Genomic DNA, 20,083 nt, shown 5'->3' on the forward strand with positions numbered 1-20,083 from the left:
AACTTCCTGGCCTGGTGCCGTTCCCTCTCTGGGCCCTCATGGGAACAACTCACAGATGTCTCCACAGTTACTTCGAATCCGGGTGGCATCAATTTACTCCATCACATCTGTCTCCATTTTGTTTTCACGCCACTCCACGAGGGAGTTTCAGCCTCCTTCCACCTCCACCCACCCAACCCAGAGACCTCCTGGATCCCTGCGTCCCCTTCTTCCCTCTCCCCACCTCCCAGACCTCCCAACTCAGCACGGAGGCCGACATGATCGGACCGTCCCTGCAGCCCGGGAGCGCGGCCTCACGTGCACGCCTGGGTAGCGTGCCACTGGAATGAACTGGTTCCACTACTAGCCGCTCCTGCCTCAGCCTCCCTCCCCACACCGAGGGCTGTGATCAGGTCTGCTGGGTAAGGCCTTCTCCTCAAGGTATTTTCCCCAGTGGGGTCCAGGATGACGACCTCTGAACTCTCCCACATCCAAGAATGTCTTCCTCGCAGGATAAGGAATTTAACTTTGGTTATACATGGGATTCCTGAAGATTGTTTCACTCTTCCAGCCTCCAGCATCGAAGACAAAGAGCTGGATGCCTGATCGCTGATCACTTTTCCACTGTAATTTGTTTTCATCCATAAGCTTAACAGGTTTTCTTTTCTCTAGACTCTATAAAGTTTACAGCTTAATTATTTTCTTAAGCCAGAATATGCCTAGTTGTCTTTTCTCACCAATTCTGCTAGGAACTTGGTGAGCCCTGCGATCTGTGGGTTTTTCTTTGACTTGCGAAATGTGTTTCTGCTGTTTCTGCCTCACCTTCCCTCTCACCTTCCCTCTGCTCTGGTATTTCCTCCACTGGAATTCCTGTCACTCACAGGCCAGACTCTTGGATCATTCTAGCAAGCCTCCTTTCTCTTCCCTCAAAATCTACTTTTACTTTTGTGTTACAGTACATTATAATCCTTACTCTAAAAACATAGTCTGTCCTTAATGTGGCCAGTAGGTGACTTTCAATACCTTCAAACCAGTGCTTAAATTCTTGGGTTTTAAGATCTGACATTTCAACATAGGGACTAGGATGAGGCAGAGACCAGCTCTGCAGGCCGGCCACGGGAGAGAGACTGACGTTCCCATAGGACCAGCTGAGGCCTGGGCACCCTCTTCACTGTGCAACTCAAGAGCCACCTTGGCTCTCGGAAGCCCAGCTGCATCTGCAAAACAAGAGGCACTTCTTCTCCCTCCCTGCCCGCCCCGCCATTCTTACAGCCCAAGTGGCCCCAGGGATAAGAGGAGACACACAGAAGCAGCCGGTAAGGCACGCGGTGGCCAGCAGGAGGCAGCTCAGGCTCACTCTGGAGCGGGCACTGCTTCCACTCGCACGTCTACCCATGTCCATGTGGATGTTCACTTCCAAAGCCCAGCCGATAAAAGAAACAAACTTACAAATTGTCAGCCTTGACAGCAACACCCTTTATTCGGCACCGGGAATACCCTTCGCACAGAACCAGTGAGCTTCACGCGCTCATCTTCCCCGTGGAAATGTTCACAGGACGCTGTGGGGCCCCCAGCGTGCCACGTGCTCTAGTGGGGGTGCTGTCGGAACTGGAGCCCACAGTAACCACATGTGCCAGTTTTTGTTTCTTTGTCCTGAAAACATTCAAAAGGAATGATGTCGTATTTCCATATTCTACTTCAAATCTAGATATTAAACATTGAAAATGCATGTATAAAACTTGAAACAGACTGTCAGAAACACATAAAAATACTCAGTTACTACTGAAGTAAGAATGTAGACTATCAGTCTCGGTTCCAGCCTGACCGAAGCCCCTGGCCTCAGGCTCCGCAGCCATCCCATAGGACCCCCCAGGGACATCACTGTGGGCCTGCAGCTCCATTCACTCCCCACACCTCAGCTGCCTGGAGCAGGGGGTGGGTGCTGCACAGGACCATGAGGCACACCCAAGCTCCGCCCGCAGGGCTGGAGCCCAGGAGGGGACATGCGGGCTGCCCAGTCCCACTCTAGGCGGCTTAACCACTGATGCCTGTTACACTGTCCCGTTTTCAGGACAGGCAACAAGACGATGACAGCTTTTAATAAATGTCAGCTCTAACGAAGCTAAAGTCCCATGACCAGGACTCTGTTTTGGTGAGAACACCAAGCCCAGCAGCTGCCTGAGTCCCTGAGTGCTCCACGGTCAGTGGCCTCCCTCCCTCCCTCCCTGCACCCCAGGTCAGAAGCTGCCTGAGTCCCTGAGTGCTCCACGGTCACATCCCAGCTTCAGCCCGTGGCCTCTTTCTCTGGTCGTGTTCTTTTTTTCTCAATGGTCCTGTATATGACACTCATCGACGGGCATAAAAGATTACACAGGGACTGTTACAAAATAAACCATGTGCCCCGTAAAGTCCTAACCCCCAACGTGACTGTGTTTGGAAATGGAGCCTTTAAAGAGGTGATGAAGGTAAACAGAGGCCACACAGGGGCCCTGAGCCATTCCGCCTAGTGTCCTTACAAGAGGAGATGAGGAGTCACCCACGGAGGGACAGCCCTGTGAGGACACAGGGAGGAGACCTCATCTGCAAGCTGAAGAGCGAGGCCCCAGGAGGAACCAACAGAGGCACCACGGTCTTGGGCTGCGGCCTCCAGTGTGTGGGAAATGCGTTTCTGCTGTCTACAGCCCCAGCCTGCGGTGCTGTATGTGGCAGCCTGAGCTAAGATGATGACCAAACCAAGAAGGGCCCAGAGAGGAAAGACGCCTGAGTGCTCGAGAAAAGGAAGGCGGACATCAAGGCTGATCCAACTAAACACGCCGCCCACCACTTCCCAGTTGAAAGGGGGTTTGCGGACACGCGCCTGTATGTAGGCCCTGTAGTGTGGTGTTGTAGGGTGAATGTGCTAGCAGTGTGAACCCCGTAAGGGCCGCCTCAGGAGCAGGTACAGAAGAGGGCAGAAAGAACAGGCACTGGGAGTGCAGGGGAGAATGAGGACGGGCAGGCCGCCCTACCATGCGCGCGGTGGCTGGCTACGCACCAAGTTTATATACACTTTCGGGTGGCCAAGAGCTCCCCCGCCGCCGTCGCACGCTATCACCCGTGTCTGCACCTCGCTCACAGGCTGCTCTGCTATCAAATCAATGGCAAAGTTTTCATTCACCTGAAACAAGAAGAAACACTTACATAAACAAATATGCAAACTTGCTAACTTCATACAATTTAACCCACCACATGCAAATTCATGTACCATCAGCATGGATCTATGGTGCATGCTTCATTTAACTATTATCATCGTAGACCTTCCTGACTCACAATTGTTAAATTTAGGGCCACACACACATTTGCTTTTCATTGGAATACAGTCCGAACTCAGAGAAGCGCTGCAAGAATCAGAGCAGCGCAGAGGCTTTCCCTTCTGTCCCCGTGGACTCAGCAAACGCTGACACCTGCCCCGTGGGCTCTGCCGTGCCCTCTTCTCCCCACCACACCGTCCTGTCCCACCTGAGGGCATCTGTACCACTCTGGCCTGTCCCTCACAGGCCCCCATGTGCATTTCATAAGAACAGTCTCTCACAGAACCTCTATGCAGTTATCCACCTCCGTAAACATGATACTGATGGGACAGATTTATCTAAAATGCCAAAAATGCCACTAGTGCTGCAATCCATTCAACGAACAATGTCCTTCCGGCTTTCCCCTTGGGCCACAGAGGTCCCGAAAGCTGGTTAGGTCGCTCCTAAGTGTTTTGTTCGCCGTACACTGGGTCTCCTCATCCACTGTGTCTTCCACCTGGTCATTCATGACTCACGGACGTGTGCGGGAAAGACCGGTAATTTCACGTCCTGCTTGTGTGCTGATGCTCTGAGTTACAATCAAAATGGAATGAAAAAGATGTCTCCATATCACGATGGGGTGAACGACACAGGACTACGTGGAGATGCCAGGCCGTGGGTAAGTGGACAGAAGGCTTCCACTCATCCATGTGGGGAAGACCAGGGGTCCGCCTACATATTCACTTATTTACACAAAATCCAAAGGAGAAAGCGTTGAATAGTTACTACTGTGAGGTGGAAAGGAAGGAGGACGCAAGCATGATCGTTAGACTTTCTTCCGAGTTTTATAAATCTGACTCTGAGACTATATTTTACATTTTTCAAAGTTATAAAATTACACTTTTAAAATGATAAAAAGGAGACAAATGGACCTAAGGAATTCCCAGAAACTTTAAAGAGAGAGTAGCAGGAACATTTCTAACATGACACACCTAAGAATAAAACCGCTTGCAAAGCAAATAAAATTATTATTGAAAACTCAGGATTTTCAGTGTGGGGAGGGACTCGAGAGGTCAGCTCACTGGCTCGGCAGAAGTCTTGGAACCCTGAACTGAGTTTGGAAGGATCAGTGTGACTCATTCCATGTCTGATGTTCACACACACCCTTTCTTTTATTTTTTTGAGACACAGTCTCACTCTGTCGCCCAGGCTGGAATGCAGTGGCGCGATTTTTGCTCACTGCAACCTCCGCCTCCTGAGTTCAATCAGTTCTTTGCCTCAGCCTCCCAAGTAGCTAGGATTACAGGTGCCCGCTCCTACACCCGGATAATTTTTGTATTTTTAGTAGAGATGGGGTTTCATCATGTTGGTCAGGCTGGTCTCAAACTCCTGATCTTAGGTGATCTGCCCGCCTCGGCCTCCCAAAGTGCTGGGATTTCAGGCGTGAGCCACTGCGCCCGGTCTACACACACCCTTTCTAGCTCCATCCCCAGGACCATGATTAACACAGTGGTAATGAGCACCCCTGCTGCCCACACGGTGGTCTCTAAACATCATTTCACCCCAAAGGGAAGGGACTGGATTCTTTCAAAAATGACTGATTCTGGGTCCAGGGCAGGAACTGTTATGGGATGAACTTCAGACACTGTATTGTGGCACAAGTCAGGGAAGCTTTTAAGGCAACTAAGGTTGTGTCAAAAGAGGAGTCAATCAGGGGAAACTTGCCACATGGGATAATCTGGGGTACAGGAAATTGAGGGACAAGGGGAATATAACTGCAAAAGGCTGAAACACCAATTTTTACACCCATGATTTCATAAACATATTTTAAAAACTCATTAATTACCTTACTAGGTACTATGGTTTGAATGTGTTCCCCCAAAGTTCCTGTGTTGGAAACTGAATCGTCAATGCAACAGTGTTGAGAGATGGGGCGGGGCCTTCAGAGGTGCTGAGGTCACAAGGGTTCTGCCTCATGAGGGACTCCAGCTTCCCTCACAGGTGGTGGGCGGGCTCCTGGTAGAAGGAGGAGTTCAGTCCCCTCCATGCACACTCTCCAGCCCTTCCAGCTTCCACCCTCACCAGATACAGCCCTCAACCTTGGCTTTCCCAGCCTCCAGGCTGTAAGAAATAAATCTCTGTTCCTTATAAATTATCCAGTCTCAGGTACTCTGTTATAGCAACACAAAACAAACAGAAACTAGAGAATCAACCCATTAAAGACTGGTAAATAAAGGGAAATAATCAAGTATTTCTTCTGATTTTCCAACAGAAACTTTACCTCAGCACCAAGGTTTCTTTTGATATAAGTATCCAACCTAATAAGATGGATAATATCATCATTTTATAACCCCTTATGAAATCACAGATGTAGGAGATAATGATCACAGTCTCTTACTACAACCGGAACCTATTATGTGCCTCCTGATGGAAGGACACATCACCGATGCAGCAGTCTCACCAGGAACAAAACACTGACCCTCAATCTGATCACGGCTCGAGATCCAACTGATTTCCAAAACATGCAAAGACAAGAGACATGTTCAACAACACTACAGTGATGCGGTCAGTAGCACCCAGCTGAGGACGACTCTGCAGAGGAAATGACCTGGGTTCTCGAACAAATAAATTTTTCCAATGAGAAAAGGAGACAGAGTGGGAGATCGATGGGAACCTACAGATTAAAAGAGACATAAGAGACACCAACAGCTGCATGTAAGAACTCACTTGGGCTCAGAGTCACACTGTAACATTTTTAAAACCATGCATGATCAAGAATATTTAACACCATTTAGATATTTAACTTAAAGTAATTATAATTTTTAAGGTGTGATAATACTGTTGTCATGTTCATATATTTTGTTATTTTGTGTTTTTACTTCCTTGTAAAATCCAAATGTTAGTATCATTTGAAGGTACACTTAATCCTTGAACTCAGGGGTTGGGGGAACCACCCCCAATGCAGTTGAAAATCCGCATCCCACAATTTACTCACAGCCTGATGCTGGCCAGAATGTTTACCAATAACATAAACGGTCGATTAACACTTATTTTGCATGTTACAAGTATTATATATTGAATTCCTATAATAAAGTAAGCTAGAGGAAGAAAATGCAATGAAGGAAATCACAAGGAAGAGAAAATGAATTGACTTTCCATTAACTGGAAGTGGATGGTCATAAAGGTCTTCATCCTCATCACCTTCGCATCGAGCAGGCTGAGGAGGAGGAAGGGAGGGCTGGTCCTGCTGTCTCAGGCGTGGCAGAGGCGAAAGAAAAGCCACTTAAGTGGATTCACACAGTTCAAACCTATGTTGTTCAAGGGTCAACTTACACACAGATAAATTTAGACTCAGTAACATGATGTCAAAGATTCACATCAAAATTACCAGGGGCTGGTGGGGCCAGGGTAGAGGCAGAGCAGAGCTGAAGCCAGACTGGCCATTCCGACAACTATTCCGGTTGGTAATTGTTGAAACTGACTGCCTGGGTACATGGGAAAAGGGAATCACTAGACTATTCCCTCTGTTTCATAGAATTTTCCTTTTTTAAAAAGCAATTAAAACATCCTGGCTTGGCAAATAATGTATTTGATGATGCTCACGATGGCAAATTTGGGAACCTGGAAAGGGGACATGCCTTGATTTCCTCTGACTCTGGAATGAGCCAGCCCCTCTCAGCTGCGCCTGGGAATAGTCAATGAGTAAGTGCCAGGAAGACAAGGCAAGAAGCACAGGGAAGCTATGGGAAGTGGAGCGTTGGCGTCTGTGAATGTAGAGGGAAGGAACTCAACTCTACACCCCCAGCGGGCCCCAAAGACCAGGGATGTGGGTCTACCTGCATGTCCCCTCCTGGACGGCCAGCCCCACCAAGCATGACACAACCCTCTGCCTCCGATGTTGCTCCTGGGGTTCCCCTGCTTAATGGCACAGCCTGAAACCTTGTGCTCCGTCTACAGTGTCCCCGCCCCAGAGTGGAAGCAGCAACAGGGCTCATCACAAAGTCACTCATTTCTGGAGGCCAGAAGCTCATTCAATGCCACAACAGTCACAGAGAACACACACGCCGTGGGAGGCAGGGCACCACTCTCCCTCACAGATACGTTTTGGAAAGGTTTATTTTTGAAGAGGTTCTGTCAGTTACAGATGACCAATGTATAAAGCTTTTCCTTGAAGATCTATTTCCAGAAACACAGTAGGAAGTTAGAGGAAAATGAGGCCACATTAAAGCAGAGGCCTGAGCCGTGTGGCGCTGCCCAGGTTATTCTGCACGCTCCTGCAACACAAGCCTCTGCTGCCGGCCCACACTTCGCCTTGTCCCCGCTCCTCGCCTTGTCCCAGCGCCTTACAGTGGGCTCTGGAGTGAGCGATACTCTGCTCACCCCTGCTGCAGGCGAAGCAACTAACCATACAAATTAAGCCTTATGGTGTAAATAATATGGTGTCTGCCTAAGTGACAACATGTCACACAGGCCACACTAACAAACTGCCAGGCCCCGATCACGGCAGTCAAAGAGACCGGCCACCTCCCCACAGGGAGGGCTGTTGATGCCTCGACACTGGTGACTGACGCGGGATGCCCTCCCGTCACTTAGCGTGCGCAGCTCAAGGGCGACCCGGACCGCCCATCACCAGCAAACGTCTGGCTCCAGATCTCAGAGCAACCGCAGGAATACAAAGAGCCGGCAGTGAACACGCCCGCCACAGCACACAGCCTCACTCCAGGTTCAGACTCAAGGCTCCATTCTCACCCGCTTTCACCTGGGGAAAGGTAAGAAAAACTGAAGAGCACTGCAGCACTTCACAAGGGAATCCAGGGAGAACTGGCATGGCAGCCCGCACGCCATCTCTCACTAAGCACACGGCACATCATACACAGTGAATTGTCCAACCACTGTAAAATGAGTCCTTCGTCCGTCACTAATGTAAAAAATAGCAAACACTCTTCCACATCGACCTCTTGATGATGAAATGATTGGGCATAAAAATATTTAGATTTAAATCTTATTATGTCAAACTGAGATTACATCTATTAAAGAGAAAACATAAAATATGTGATTCTGTGACACAGCACCAAAACCAATGCAAAAGGGAGGTTACCACCAGCTGGATCACCGACGCTCCGTAGAATACCGACCCCAGTCACGGACATTTAAAATAAAGGTTTAAAATAAAGTAAAAGCTCAGTTGAATTATTTAGAACGTCAGGCATTCTTAATATTAACGCCAATAATTATTTTAGCTAAACATGTATATATATATGTCTACATAAGTATGTAATTCTTAAATCACAGGCAAAACTGAAGTTTTCATTCAAATTAATTTTTAAACTTAGTAACTTCATAGAAAATGCTCTACAAACCATAATTGAGCTGTCTATACATGTTCAAACTTGCTTTGAGAATGCTGGAATCCAGTGACTAATTTTGCCAGTGCCTTGGAAGAGAAAGAACCACAAGACACAAAGACACAATAGAGAAGCAAAGAGGAAGCTGGGGAGCTGCACGAGGGAGGAAATAAGGCCCATCTCGCCGGCTTACTGACAAAGCATGTGAACCTGGGGCTCATGAATTCACAGTTCCAACTCTTTTCCTCTGGGTCCTGGGATAAATAAACCTCACTTTATAACCATCATTTCTGACAGTCCAAGCCTTTCTAAAGGAAGCAAAGACCCACGGTTCTTATTAATCCAGAAGATTTATTTTTAAATCCCATTGCCTTCATCCCACTATCAAGATGGCGTATGTGGGAGGGCAGCTGAGGAGGAGGAGCATACAGAAGCAGGAAGCCACACAAATGCGTTGGAGAGCGCCATGGCGCACATCGCACCGCCCGCGTCTCAATCACCCCCTAAAGGATGCCCAGGTTGCTTCAAGACAAGAGAGACTCAGGCAAACCTCTCCTCTTAAAATCTCCAAGGATGAACCTAAAAGTAAGCACAGAGCTCCGCCTCTGCCACCACCCAGATGACCTGCAAAGGCGGAGGGTGGAATTTCAAGGCCCCTCAATCCAGGCTTCCTCTCACAGAGGACCTTCTCAGCCACCACCGTCTGGCCGGGGCCTCACCCTAGCACCCATCCCCGACTCCCAGTCCTGTCTCCCTCGTGGAGCTCCGGCAGCACCACACAGGCACGTTCACAGCTTCCTCCTGGTGACGCCACCTCTTCCTCCTGCCCCCCAGTCCTAGGAACAGTGGCTGCTTCTTGGAGCTGCTGACCCCTGGGTACCTCAGGGCTCCCCCTCAGCTCTCTGGCGTCCCTCCTGTGACCAGCAGCGTGTGTGTGTGCACGCACAAGAGCCAGCACGGTTCGGATGGTGCTGCGCTGGCCTCAAGAGACAGTTCAGTGTGGACGGAAGGTATCACAAGCCTTTTCCGCTGCTGATCCGAGGCGTGCTCTTGTCCCAGGTGGTGACACGAGTTACCAGCACGGTGTGCAGAGCCTCTGCAGGCGCCGCGTGGGCCCAGCCTCAGTCTCACTTGCTTCTCCACTCGAGTGCGCCCTGCCCTGCCGGCCTCTTGGAAGAAATAAGAATGAGCAACACCAGCCACGGAAGCCTCAGGGAGGAACCGCTGGTCGATTCCTGCATGGGCCTGAAGCCACTTCCCTCTCAATTTTTTTGTTTTAATTGTGGTAACATAAAACTTGCCATCTTTACCATTTCAAAGGACACTATGTATATTCACATTATTGTGCAACCACCACCACCACCCATCTCCATAACCTTTCACCTTCCTAAACTGAAACCCCATTTCCATTCAACACTAACTCCAAAATCCCCCCGCCTCAGCAACCACCTGCTACCTCTAGGAAGCGACTGTTCCGGTCCCCCGTATTAGAGAAATCATGCAGTGTTCACATAGTACCTCTAAGTACCTCACACAGTACCTCTAAGAAGCGACTGTTCTGGTCCCTCGTGTTAGGGGAATCACCACAGTCTGCTTCTGTGACTGGCTCACTTCACTGAGCGCACCGTCCTCCAGGCTATCCATGTGGTGAGGCGTGTCAAGCGTTCTTCCTTACGGCTGAGTGATATTCCACTGTCCCTGGGCAGATCACATTTTGCTTATCTGTTCAGCTGACAATGGACCCCCGGGCTGCTTCCAGGTTGCAGTTATAGTGAATGATGCTATGACACGAGTGTACCCCAGACTCTTCTTTCAGTTCTTTATTTTTTTTTATTTTTTATTTTTTTTGAGACGGAGTCTCGCTCTGTCGCCCAGGCTGGAGTGCAGTGGCCGGATCTCCGCTCACTGCAAGCTCCGCCTCCCGGGTTTACGCCATTCTCCTGCCTCAGCCTCCCAAGTAGCTGGGACTATAGGCGCCCGCCACCTCGCCCAGCTAGTTTTTTGTATTTTTTAGTAGAGACGGGGTTTCACCGGGTTAGCCAGGATGGTCTCGATCTCCTGACCTCGTGATCCGCCCGTCTCGGGCTCCCAAAGTGCTGGGATTACAGGCTTGAGCCACTGAGCCCGGCCTCTTCTTTCAGTTCTTTTGGGCACACTCAGAAGTGGAACCGCTGGATTGGAAGGAAGTCCTAGTTTCAACTTTTTGAGGAACCCACATGCTGTTCTCCTTCACGGCTGCGCCATTTTACATTCCCAGAAGCAAGGCACAAAGTTGCAATTGTTCCACGCCGTCACCCACATTTGCTTTCTGTTTGGAGGGTCTTGGTAGTTTTCCTCTCTCGTGAGCACTACTCATTTCCATTAACAAAATCTGCACGCACTCTTCTCAGAAGGATAAAACTTCACATTATCACAACAAAACAGCACGCCAAGTAGACATTAGCACTGCGTGCAACTGCTCCTAATCTTGGTGGCACCATGCACCTTAAAGCCTGCTACTGAAGAACAGAGGGCCAGGCAGATGAGGTCACAGGGTCACAACTGGACTCAACCCTGCCAGCCCATGTGTCTAAGAAAATGTGCAGAATCTCGCTCTGACCCAAACGCCCAGCTGTGGAGTGACTCCGCACTGCCAAGCATCTGAAGAGAGAATCCATCTCGCTGGCGGGCAGATGAAGGTACAAGCTGAAGCCTCCAGCTGTTCCGTGATCCTGACACACACAGGTGGAGAGGGGCTGCACGGAGCCGTGATCCTGACACACACAGGTGGAGAGGGGCTGCACGGAGCCGTGATCCTGACACACACAGGTGGAGAGGGGCTGCACGGAGCCGTGATCCTGACACACACAGGTGGAGAGGGGCTGCACGGAGCCGTGATCCTGACACACACAGGTGGAGAGGGGGCTGCACGGAGCCGTGATCCTGACACACACAGGTGGAGAGGGGGCTGCACGGAGCCGTGATCCTGACACACACAGGTGGAGAGGGGCTGCACGGAGCCGTGATCCTGACACACACAGGTGGAGAGGGGCTGCACGGAGCCGTGATCCTGACACACACAGGTGGAGAGGGGCTGCACGGAGCCGTGATCCTGACACACACAGGTGGAGAGGGGCTGCACGGAGCCGTGATCCTGACACACACAGGTGGAGAGGGGCTGCACGGAGCCGCACTCAAGGGATCCCAGCCTCCTGATGTTCTGACTTTGCTGCCTAATTCCTTCTTTTCAAAAACTAAAAGACCTTGCGTATAGACGCTAACGTTTAAATTCAGTATTTTTTTAAAAATCTATAAATGAAGCCAGCCCTCATGGTGGTGGCGAAGGCAGCAGCAGTGTAGGGCGAGCACACACTAGAGGCTTCCTGGGACAGGCGCTGCTCCAAGCCTTTCCTCATCTACACGGACTCAATGCTCAACAGCCTGCGAGTTAAGTCACTGAAGCACACAGCCCTCATGAGCCCATCAGTGCAGGAGCCTGAATCCAGATGCAGCCAGGCAGGGCAGCCCCAGCTTCTGACCAAATAAGCAAATGATATCGCCAAGTACCTGGCTATGAGACTGTTGTTATTGCTATTATTATTACCACACCTCACTGCAGACCTCACCCAATCATCCCTTCTATTAGAGGACAAGTCATATCTGCTTTTAATTTCACTTGTACCACTATAAAACAATGAAAATATGTTCATCAACAGTAGAGAAATACCTGGTCACTTCCAAGTGCATTCCAGCCCTCCAACTGACTCATGTGGCCCCAGAGTGCCACCTACTCCAGGACCATGTGAGGCCTGACTTCTGGTCCTTCCTTCAGGGCTGGGGGTGGGCGGCACATTCGTTAGCACGGGAGGAGACTCCTCACAGGAAGGCTGGTCACAGGCCTGGGGGCCACGGATTCCTTTGCAGGCGCCCCCGGTCAAAGCTGGGCAGGAGCCACACAGATACCTTCCACTTTGTTTCACACCGACCAGCTCAATTATATAGCCTCCTGCTATTCTTGTTCTACAGGTGAAGTTCAGATTCAGTTTATTTATTTATGTTTCTTTCAAGACAGGGTCTTGCTCAGTTGCCCAGGCTGGAGTATAGTGGCATGCTCTCGGCTCCCTGCAGCCTCAACCTCCCAGACCCAAAGACCCTCCCACCTCAGCCTCCCACGTAGCTCGAACTACAGGCATGTGCCACCACGCTGGGATAATTGTTATATTTTTTGTAGATGCAGGGTTTCACCATGTTGTCCAGGCTGGTCTTGAATGCCTGGGCTCAAGTGATCAGCCCACCTGGGCCTCCCAAAGTGTTGGGATGACAGACATAAGCCTACTGTACCTGGCCCAGTTTATTTGTTAAGGTATTACTTGACAAAACTAGAGGGGCAGTACGATCAGGGCTGCCAGGGGTTGGGAAGAGGGAGGGATGAACAGGCAGAGTACAGAGAATTTTTAGGGCAGTGAAGTCTGTACAACACTGTCACAGTGGACACATGTCATCACACATCTATCCAAACCCTAGAACATACATTGAGAGTGAACCTGTGGACTTGAGTTAGTAATAATGTATGAGTACCAGCTCATCAACTGTGACACAGGCAGCACACTAATGAGAGATGGCAGTAAATAGCAGAAACTGAGGGGGGGGGCTGTGAAAACTCTACTTTCTTCAGTTTTTCTGTAAATCTAAAAGTGTTCCAAAAAATTAAGTCTCTCAGAAGCGAAACAACTACTACTAAAAGTAGTACTAACCACCAAATACGTGTTGAAAGAAGGAAAGCTCGGGCAGGATGCCCACTCATCATGTTATAAACACGCCTTGAACCTCCAAGGTGTGATGCCAAGATGTGCCCTGGACACTCGGGATGCTAAACGGGGGAAGGCACTGGAGAGGCTGGGCCGGCTGGAGCATTGAGATCACAGCCAAGACGGCCTGGGTGAGTTGCCGGCCACAGACACCACCACACTCTCCTATACCCACCCTTACTGGCTTCCCCAATCCTGACTCTGTTTGGTTTCTTTTTAAGCTGTTTCCCGCTACCCTGTGCTACACCAACCAGAAACCAGAAGCTACACAAACCATGTTCAGCAGAGAGGCGTTTGTGACAGGGACCCACATACTTGCCATGTCACTGCAAGAGCTGAGACAGGGAGCTAGGCTGGGGGCCAGATTGCATGAATGAGCCCAAGGGCTTCAGGACCAATCTGCTCCAGAACTGCTCAATCTGAGGCTCCTACCTTGTCCCCACAACCCCGCCACGACACCCACAAAGCAGGGATGTAGAGTCCAGCCACTGCCTCAGTAACAACCACCCATTGATGCCCAGGAAACCTGAGAACGGACACCACATCCACACTTGGAGAAACCTCCTTTCCCACAGTCACTGCCAAAAGAACCCAAAGGGCCTGCGAACCCTCCCCACATCCACTGGTTTCTCCCCTTCTCCACGGTCACCACCAAAAGAAACCATACCGCTTCCACACTAGGAGAAACCTCCCCTTCTCCACAATCACTGCCAAAAGAAACCAAAGGGCCTACAAATCCTCTCAACATCCATCGGTTTCCACCTTCCAAATGTCAAGTTCATATACCTAACAAGAATGCCCAGGACAGCCTGCACACAGAAGAAATGTCCCATTCCCAATGCATGAGCTCCTCTGTGTGAATCACTGGGCTACAGCATTGGAGAAAGTGGCATATGGAACAGACACTTCTACTGGGAAATACACTAACAAGTCAAAGAATAAACAGAAAAGGGTTTCCGAGGATGGAGAGAAGGAGGACTTACCGTATGCCACCACTTACTCAACAACTGACGTGTGATCTCACTGGAGACTTATGATTCACTTAAAAATATTCACACGGTTCCATTTCACAAATGAGAAAACTGAACCCATGCTGTGACTGAACCTCACAATTGTTAGACTGCAAGTCCACACGGCTTCTACTCCGAGAGGTAAACCCACCAGACACAAGCCCCTCTCCACCACCATGATCCTGGCAGACATGACTAATCAATCATGGCACACTCTTTCACTGAATGTGGCTCAGGCCTCAGGATCTTTCTCAATCCAACACTTAAGCGGCATTGCCAAATAATCAACCACTATAAAACAAACTTTTCTGACACCCACACCCACCCATCAAACCACACAACAGTGAACCAGCTGAATTTTGAGAATGTGAATTTATAGTCAATTCATGATCATGTGAGCTTTTCTGGAATGCCCTGTAGCTCTGGAATAGAAGTAGAAAAACTACACACTGGGATAGCTAAGGTGTTAACAAGAAGAATCACCCAGGCTAACCAAAGTGGGAAAAAGAGTGAGTAAGGTGGCTGTGAAGGACGCTTCCTTCAGGAAGCAAATTCAGGAAACATGGAGGCAAGCCTGACCTAATTAAGAATTCAGGAACTCATAGACATGAGTGATAGAGGAGTCAGGTAAAAAAAAATAAATAAATAAATAAGCTGATTTAGGCAGAAGGATTCTAATTTCAACATTCTTTCTCCAGTGGTCACTCACAGGCATCTGAACTGATCTTCCCTTACAATGTATAGAGCTAACAGACCCACTAAGGGAAGAAAAACTCATGTGCCATTTTCAGCTTGTCAGTGTAAGTACCTGTAAAAAACACATACTAATTTATTTGGTGAAAACTATAAAAAACACACCTCCAGGTGGTTAAAAAAGTAATTTTTTTAAGTTGATATGATTTACTTAAATCTGAGAGTCTCAGGAGAGTAAGACACAAGAATTTAAAAAAAGATCACTTCCATTTATATGTAAACCAGAACTACGGTTACAATGTTATGTGTTTCACAGGGAAACAAGTCAGAAATAGACACAATTAATATTATAAGAAAGGTAGAACCCCATCCAGAACTGTTAGGGTGCTTGCAATATGGGAAAAATTTATTTAAATCTTATATATTATTATTTCTTGTTGGTTACATAAAAGTTTTACGAAAGCTTACCCCTCTTCAATAGATCTTTTACTCACCTCTTTCTGACGATCTACAAACCGAAGTCTCCTGTAGTCTTTATCATCATAAACCTGGAAAAAAACAAAAAGGCCATGTGTGACTTTTACAGCCTAATTCTGAAAGAAGTCACTTCATATCAATCATAAATATTACAGGAAAGTGTTTTTCTTAACTTTTAGGCCATTGATGAAAAGTCAGACAAGTGAGGGGCACAGTACTCGGTGTAATCAGGGGCATTTTTAGCAAGATACCTGGGAAGAAAACGGGTGATCACCTGAATCAGAGAGCAGCACAGAGACATAGCCCGGGAAGGTGAAGCTAAGGCGGAGAGACAAATCCTGACCCAGGAGAACCGCCTCCAACCTTCTTTCGCATGTGGTCAGAGCTTTAATATCCCCCCCTTAAATCTACTAGAGCACATTCCAATATACACAGGGACCTTTGTTCTTCATTTTGGTTTATGACTTTTTTGTGCTTTGGACTACAAACGACTTCTCAGGTTACTAAAATTTATTATTGAATATTACACAAATTCTAAACGTTCTGACCCAAAGAATCGGCGGCCACAGATCGCCTACGGGCAGCCAGTCCACACCAAGTGCTGCCCGTAGGCCCTGGAAGGACGAGACCCACCGCTACAGGCTGCCGCCACCGTCCCGACCCGTGAGCGTCCTCCCCGGCGCGTGAGCGACAGAAGCACAACCTTCTGTCCCTTCTGCCCGCAGCGCAGAACCAGAGCCGCGGATGCCCGGCGAGCCCATCGCCACCAGCCGCCTGAGGAGCGGCCGGAGGAAGGAACATCCTGTACTCAGCGGCCGTTACCTGGCCAGTGTGTGTGATCTTCTCCCCGGTCGGCGAGACCCGAACCCCGAAACACCTGGCGCCCAGGGGCCGGCTCCGCGCCGCCTTGCCGCACCGGCTCAGCAGCCGGTAGAAGGTCACCGACGCCGCCATTTTGAGCGGCTGACCTTTGACCCGGCGCAACTTCCTTCAGCGCGGACGCATGCGCACGGCTTCTGGCGGCGCCAAACCCCCGGGATTTATTTCGCCCTGGGGAGCGCGCTGGCAGAGGCAGAGGGTGCGCAGGCGCTGCCTCGTTGCGCCAGCAGGTGCAGCCTCACGCAGTTGCAGCCGCAGGCTGGAGCTAGGGTCCTGATGAGGCAGGCAATGGTGTGCGCAATCTTAAGCGCTTAGGAGTACCCAGTGGTTCTTATTTAGGGGACAGGCAGGGGAGGATGTAAACTGAAAATACATTGTTTATATTCTTATGGTAACCGATAATCATGAGACGTTTAAATATCAAAAAAAAAAAAAATATATATATATATATATATATATATATGTTGGGTGAAGGAGTCGACTGCTTAGCCGAAGAGACTGGAAGTGCATTCTCCTCAAGGCAAGCGTTCCTGAGTGTGGTTATGGGGAACCGCGGAGGAAAAGAATATTTGGGGGATTTCTGCCACAGAGCCTAGTACACCAATTGATTTTACAGCATGCAAATACAGCCTCTAAAAAGGCCCATTTTGCTTAGAGCTGACTTGGTATAAATCCCAGCTTAACGCTCCAGCATCCAGCTTTTATTTGCTGTGGTCAGAGCCTGAGGACCAGGTGACTCGAAGAACAGAACAGTAGAGATCGATGAGTCGCCGGTGAGAGGCTGAAGAGGGGGAAAGGCGATGAGAAACGAGAATGCACGTAAAAACCTCCTGAAAATGGAAAGATGTCCCAGCAAACGTGGTGGTCAGAGGGAGATTTGTTCTGGAGCTGATAAACTCCAGCGCTCTGGCCGGTGTTTGCCGGATCAGGTGCGAAAAGCGGGAGCTGGGATGAAGCGTTGGGGCCTGCAGGGAGCGCGGGGTGGATGCAGCCACGTTTGCAACTCACCTGGACACACAAAGGAAGGCGGATGGAGTCACGGGTAGATACCTGAAAAGGCAGGGATAAGCGAGCTAAGTGTAGAATCTAGGTGGCAAGTATATGGGTGTTCACAGTAAAATTCTTTCCTTTTTTCTGTATGTCTGAAGTTTCTCATAATGTTGGGAAAAATAGCCGTAACCAGCTGCAACTACTGCCCGTCTCCACTCGTTTCCCGGAACTTGTTTACATTTCTCCTGTCCACTTAAAAACATGTCCTCCTTCTCAGTTTGTTTTGACATTGGTATTTGGCAGTTTTTTCTAAGGTCTAATTGGTTGTAATTTCTTTTCGTTCCGGATATCCATTTTCGTTCCTGTTTTTGCATTTATTTTCTCGAGAGCGCTCCAGTCCCACAAGGCGGCGATCCCGGTGGCCCGCAGGTAGCGCGCAGTCGGGGAGTGATGCGTCGGACTCCAGCGCCTGCGCACTCGCGGCTGCGTCTCTGCGCCCCGCACCGGATGTGGACACGCCACGTGACCCCACTGCCGCCATCTTTCTTCCTGGCAGCGGCGTCGGCGCGCCAGTGCGCAGACGCGGGGAACGGCGCTTGGTGAGAGCGTGCGGCCAGGTACGGGCGCCGTCTCTTCTGGTCAGTGGTCCTGGGTGTCCTGAGGGTTGGGGCTGCGAAAGGGTGGGGCCGGCCACCTTGAAACCCTCGGGCCTGTCTCTCCTAGTGGGCCGCGGTCAGAGGACCGTGGCCCCGGGCCTGGCGGTCTCGGAGGGCCAGAGTGGGGGGCGCGGGTCCGACCATGGGCCCCCGACAGGGCCGACGGGAGGGGGTGCCCAGCGAACCCAGGGCGGGGGACCCGGCGGCTCCCGAACGCGACGCCACAGCCAGCGCGCAGGGCCGGCCCCGGTGCCGCGGTGTCCTCCGGGCCCTGCAGACCCAGCTCCTCCCAGCCGGGGCCACTGAACCCTAGGGGCTGGGGCGCATGGGGAAGCAGGGGCGGGCGGCCGGCTGCCAGAGCTCCGTGCCCTTCCAGGGCCGGGGCCAGGGAGTCGCTGTCCCTGGGGTTTGTCCCGAAGCTGGCCCGAAGGAGGGCCCCTGGGACTGGGGAAAGTTGGAGGGAGGAGCTCATCAGCTGAACCGCCCTTGACCTGGTGTAACTGTTTGGAAAGGGATGAGGCCTAAGTTTAAGCTCCCTCCCAGCCAAGTGAGCCGCTCCTCAACATCGCGGGGCTTTGCACACTCGCCTACACTTGCAGCAAGCGGGAAGGGAAGGAAGCCACCGTCCACTGCCCCTTATTCTCCTGGCACACTTGGCTGATTAAGGCAGTGTTGAAGCTCAGGTCGAGGCTGCAGCTGGTACTGGAATGCCCTCCGACCCCAAAGTCCCTGCCCTCCCAAGCCTCAGTGAAACAGGGAAAAGGAAGCCTTAAAGAGCAGGCGGAATCGCAGGAGACGCTATAACACCTTTTTTTCTCTCTCCCACAGATTCGCCACAACATGGCAAATCTTTTTATAAGGAAGATGGTGAACCCTCTGCTATATCTTAGTCGTCACACAGTGAAGCCTCGAGTCCTCTCCACATTTCTGATGGGATCCCTTCGAGGTGCAGCCCCCGTGGCTGTGAAAGCCGGGGCAGAAGTACGCTCACTTCTCTCACCCGGCCTCCTGCCCCGCCTGCTGCCCGCGCTGAGTTTCAAAACCAAGGTGGTTCTTAAGAAGCGCTGCAGGGACTGTTACCTGGTGAAGAGGCGGGGCCGGTGGTACGTCTGTTGTAAAACCAACCCGAGGCACAAGCAGAGACAGATGTAGACCCTTTCCCTCCAGAGTCAGGCACATACTCATCATTGCCTCACTTGGGAGAACGGTTGTATTTCATGGAAGGAATTACCACATCAAGGAGTCAGGGGAGAGTGACTGGAAGCAAACGTCTTAAAAGTTACCCATCACTTTTCAGTGTAAATGAGTAACTATAGAAGACATAGCATCATCTTATTTCTAAAATGTTCCAATTAAAAACATTTTCCTATTAAAATAGACCATCTGAATAGCTTAGTTCATTCATCCTCCCTGAACTCTGGATGCAGGTAGGGATTGGATGGTGCTGGGTGAGGCCAGGCAGGACTTCTCTGTCTCCGTGAGGCTGCTTAGAGCCTCTTGGAAGAAATGGTCAGTGTTTTGGTTGCCCGTTGCTGTACAAGCCAAGGCTTAGTGGCTTAAATCAGCCATTTTACATTGCTTACAATTTTGTGGGGCGTTTGGGATGGGCTCAGCTGAGAGGTTTGTCTGTTATGTGTGGCATTAACTGCAGGACCCACTTAAGATGGCACCGGCACTCCTGTCTGGGTCTCAGTGCTCCTCAGACTGCACGTGGCACCTCCTCAGGCAGTGCCCACTGCGTGGCTTGTGCTGCCCAGAGTGAGCTTCCTGAGAGTGTCCTGAGAGACCCAAGCAGACGCTACGAGGCTTCCTGTGACCCAGCCTCAGAAATTCCAGCATGTCATTTCTGCTGCGCTTTTTCAGTTCAGCAAGTCCCTAGGGTGAGCCCAGATTCTGGGGGAGGCCAGGAGCTCCCCTTGCTAGAGGGTGGCCACACCTGGCAAGGAATTGGAGGGATGGAGTGGACTGGTCCTGCCCTGGGCACCGGGATTCAGAGTT

General features: G+C 50.3%; 2 protein-coding genes across 3 annotated transcripts; one reads left to right on the forward strand and one right to left on the reverse strand.

Moving 5' to 3' along the window:
- Positions 1–1,431: 1,431 nt before the first annotated feature.
- Positions 1,432–16,539, reverse strand: LOC105463264 (NADH:ubiquinone oxidoreductase subunit S6). The gene is made up of 4 exons (XM_011710277.3): positions 16,383–16,539; positions 15,578–15,631; positions 3,014–3,136; positions 1,432–1,632 (listed from the first exon to the last, which is right to left on the reverse strand). The coding sequence occupies exons 1-4, from the start codon at positions 16,512–16,514 to the stop codon at positions 1,567–1,569; spliced, it is 375 nt and encodes a 124-aa protein (XP_011708579.1). The 5' UTR covers positions 16,515–16,539; the 3' UTR covers positions 1,432–1,566.
- Positions 16,540–17,897: 1,358 nt separating this feature from the next.
- On the forward strand, positions 17,898–19,473 carry LOC105463265 (mitochondrial ribosomal protein L36). Of its 2 annotated transcripts, none has more exons than XM_011710279.2 (2): positions 17,898–18,046; positions 18,914–19,473. In XM_011710279.2, the coding sequence occupies exon 2, from the start codon at positions 18,926–18,928 to the stop codon at positions 19,235–19,237; it is 312 nt and encodes a 103-aa protein (XP_011708581.1). In that variant the 5' UTR covers positions 17,898–18,046; positions 18,914–18,925; the 3' UTR covers positions 19,238–19,473. The 2 variants fall into 2 exon arrangements, with proteins under 2 accessions (XP_011708581.1, XP_011708580.1); XM_011710278.2 differs by having other exon boundaries at positions 17,979–18,067.
- Positions 19,474–20,083: the final 610 nt, after the last annotated feature.

This window comes from Macaca nemestrina, chromosome 6 (genome assembly GCF_043159975.1).
Source record: "Macaca nemestrina isolate mMacNem1 chromosome 6, mMacNem.hap1, whole genome shotgun sequence".
Taxonomy (NCBI): Eukaryota; Metazoa; Chordata; class Mammalia; order Primates; family Cercopithecidae; genus Macaca; species Macaca nemestrina.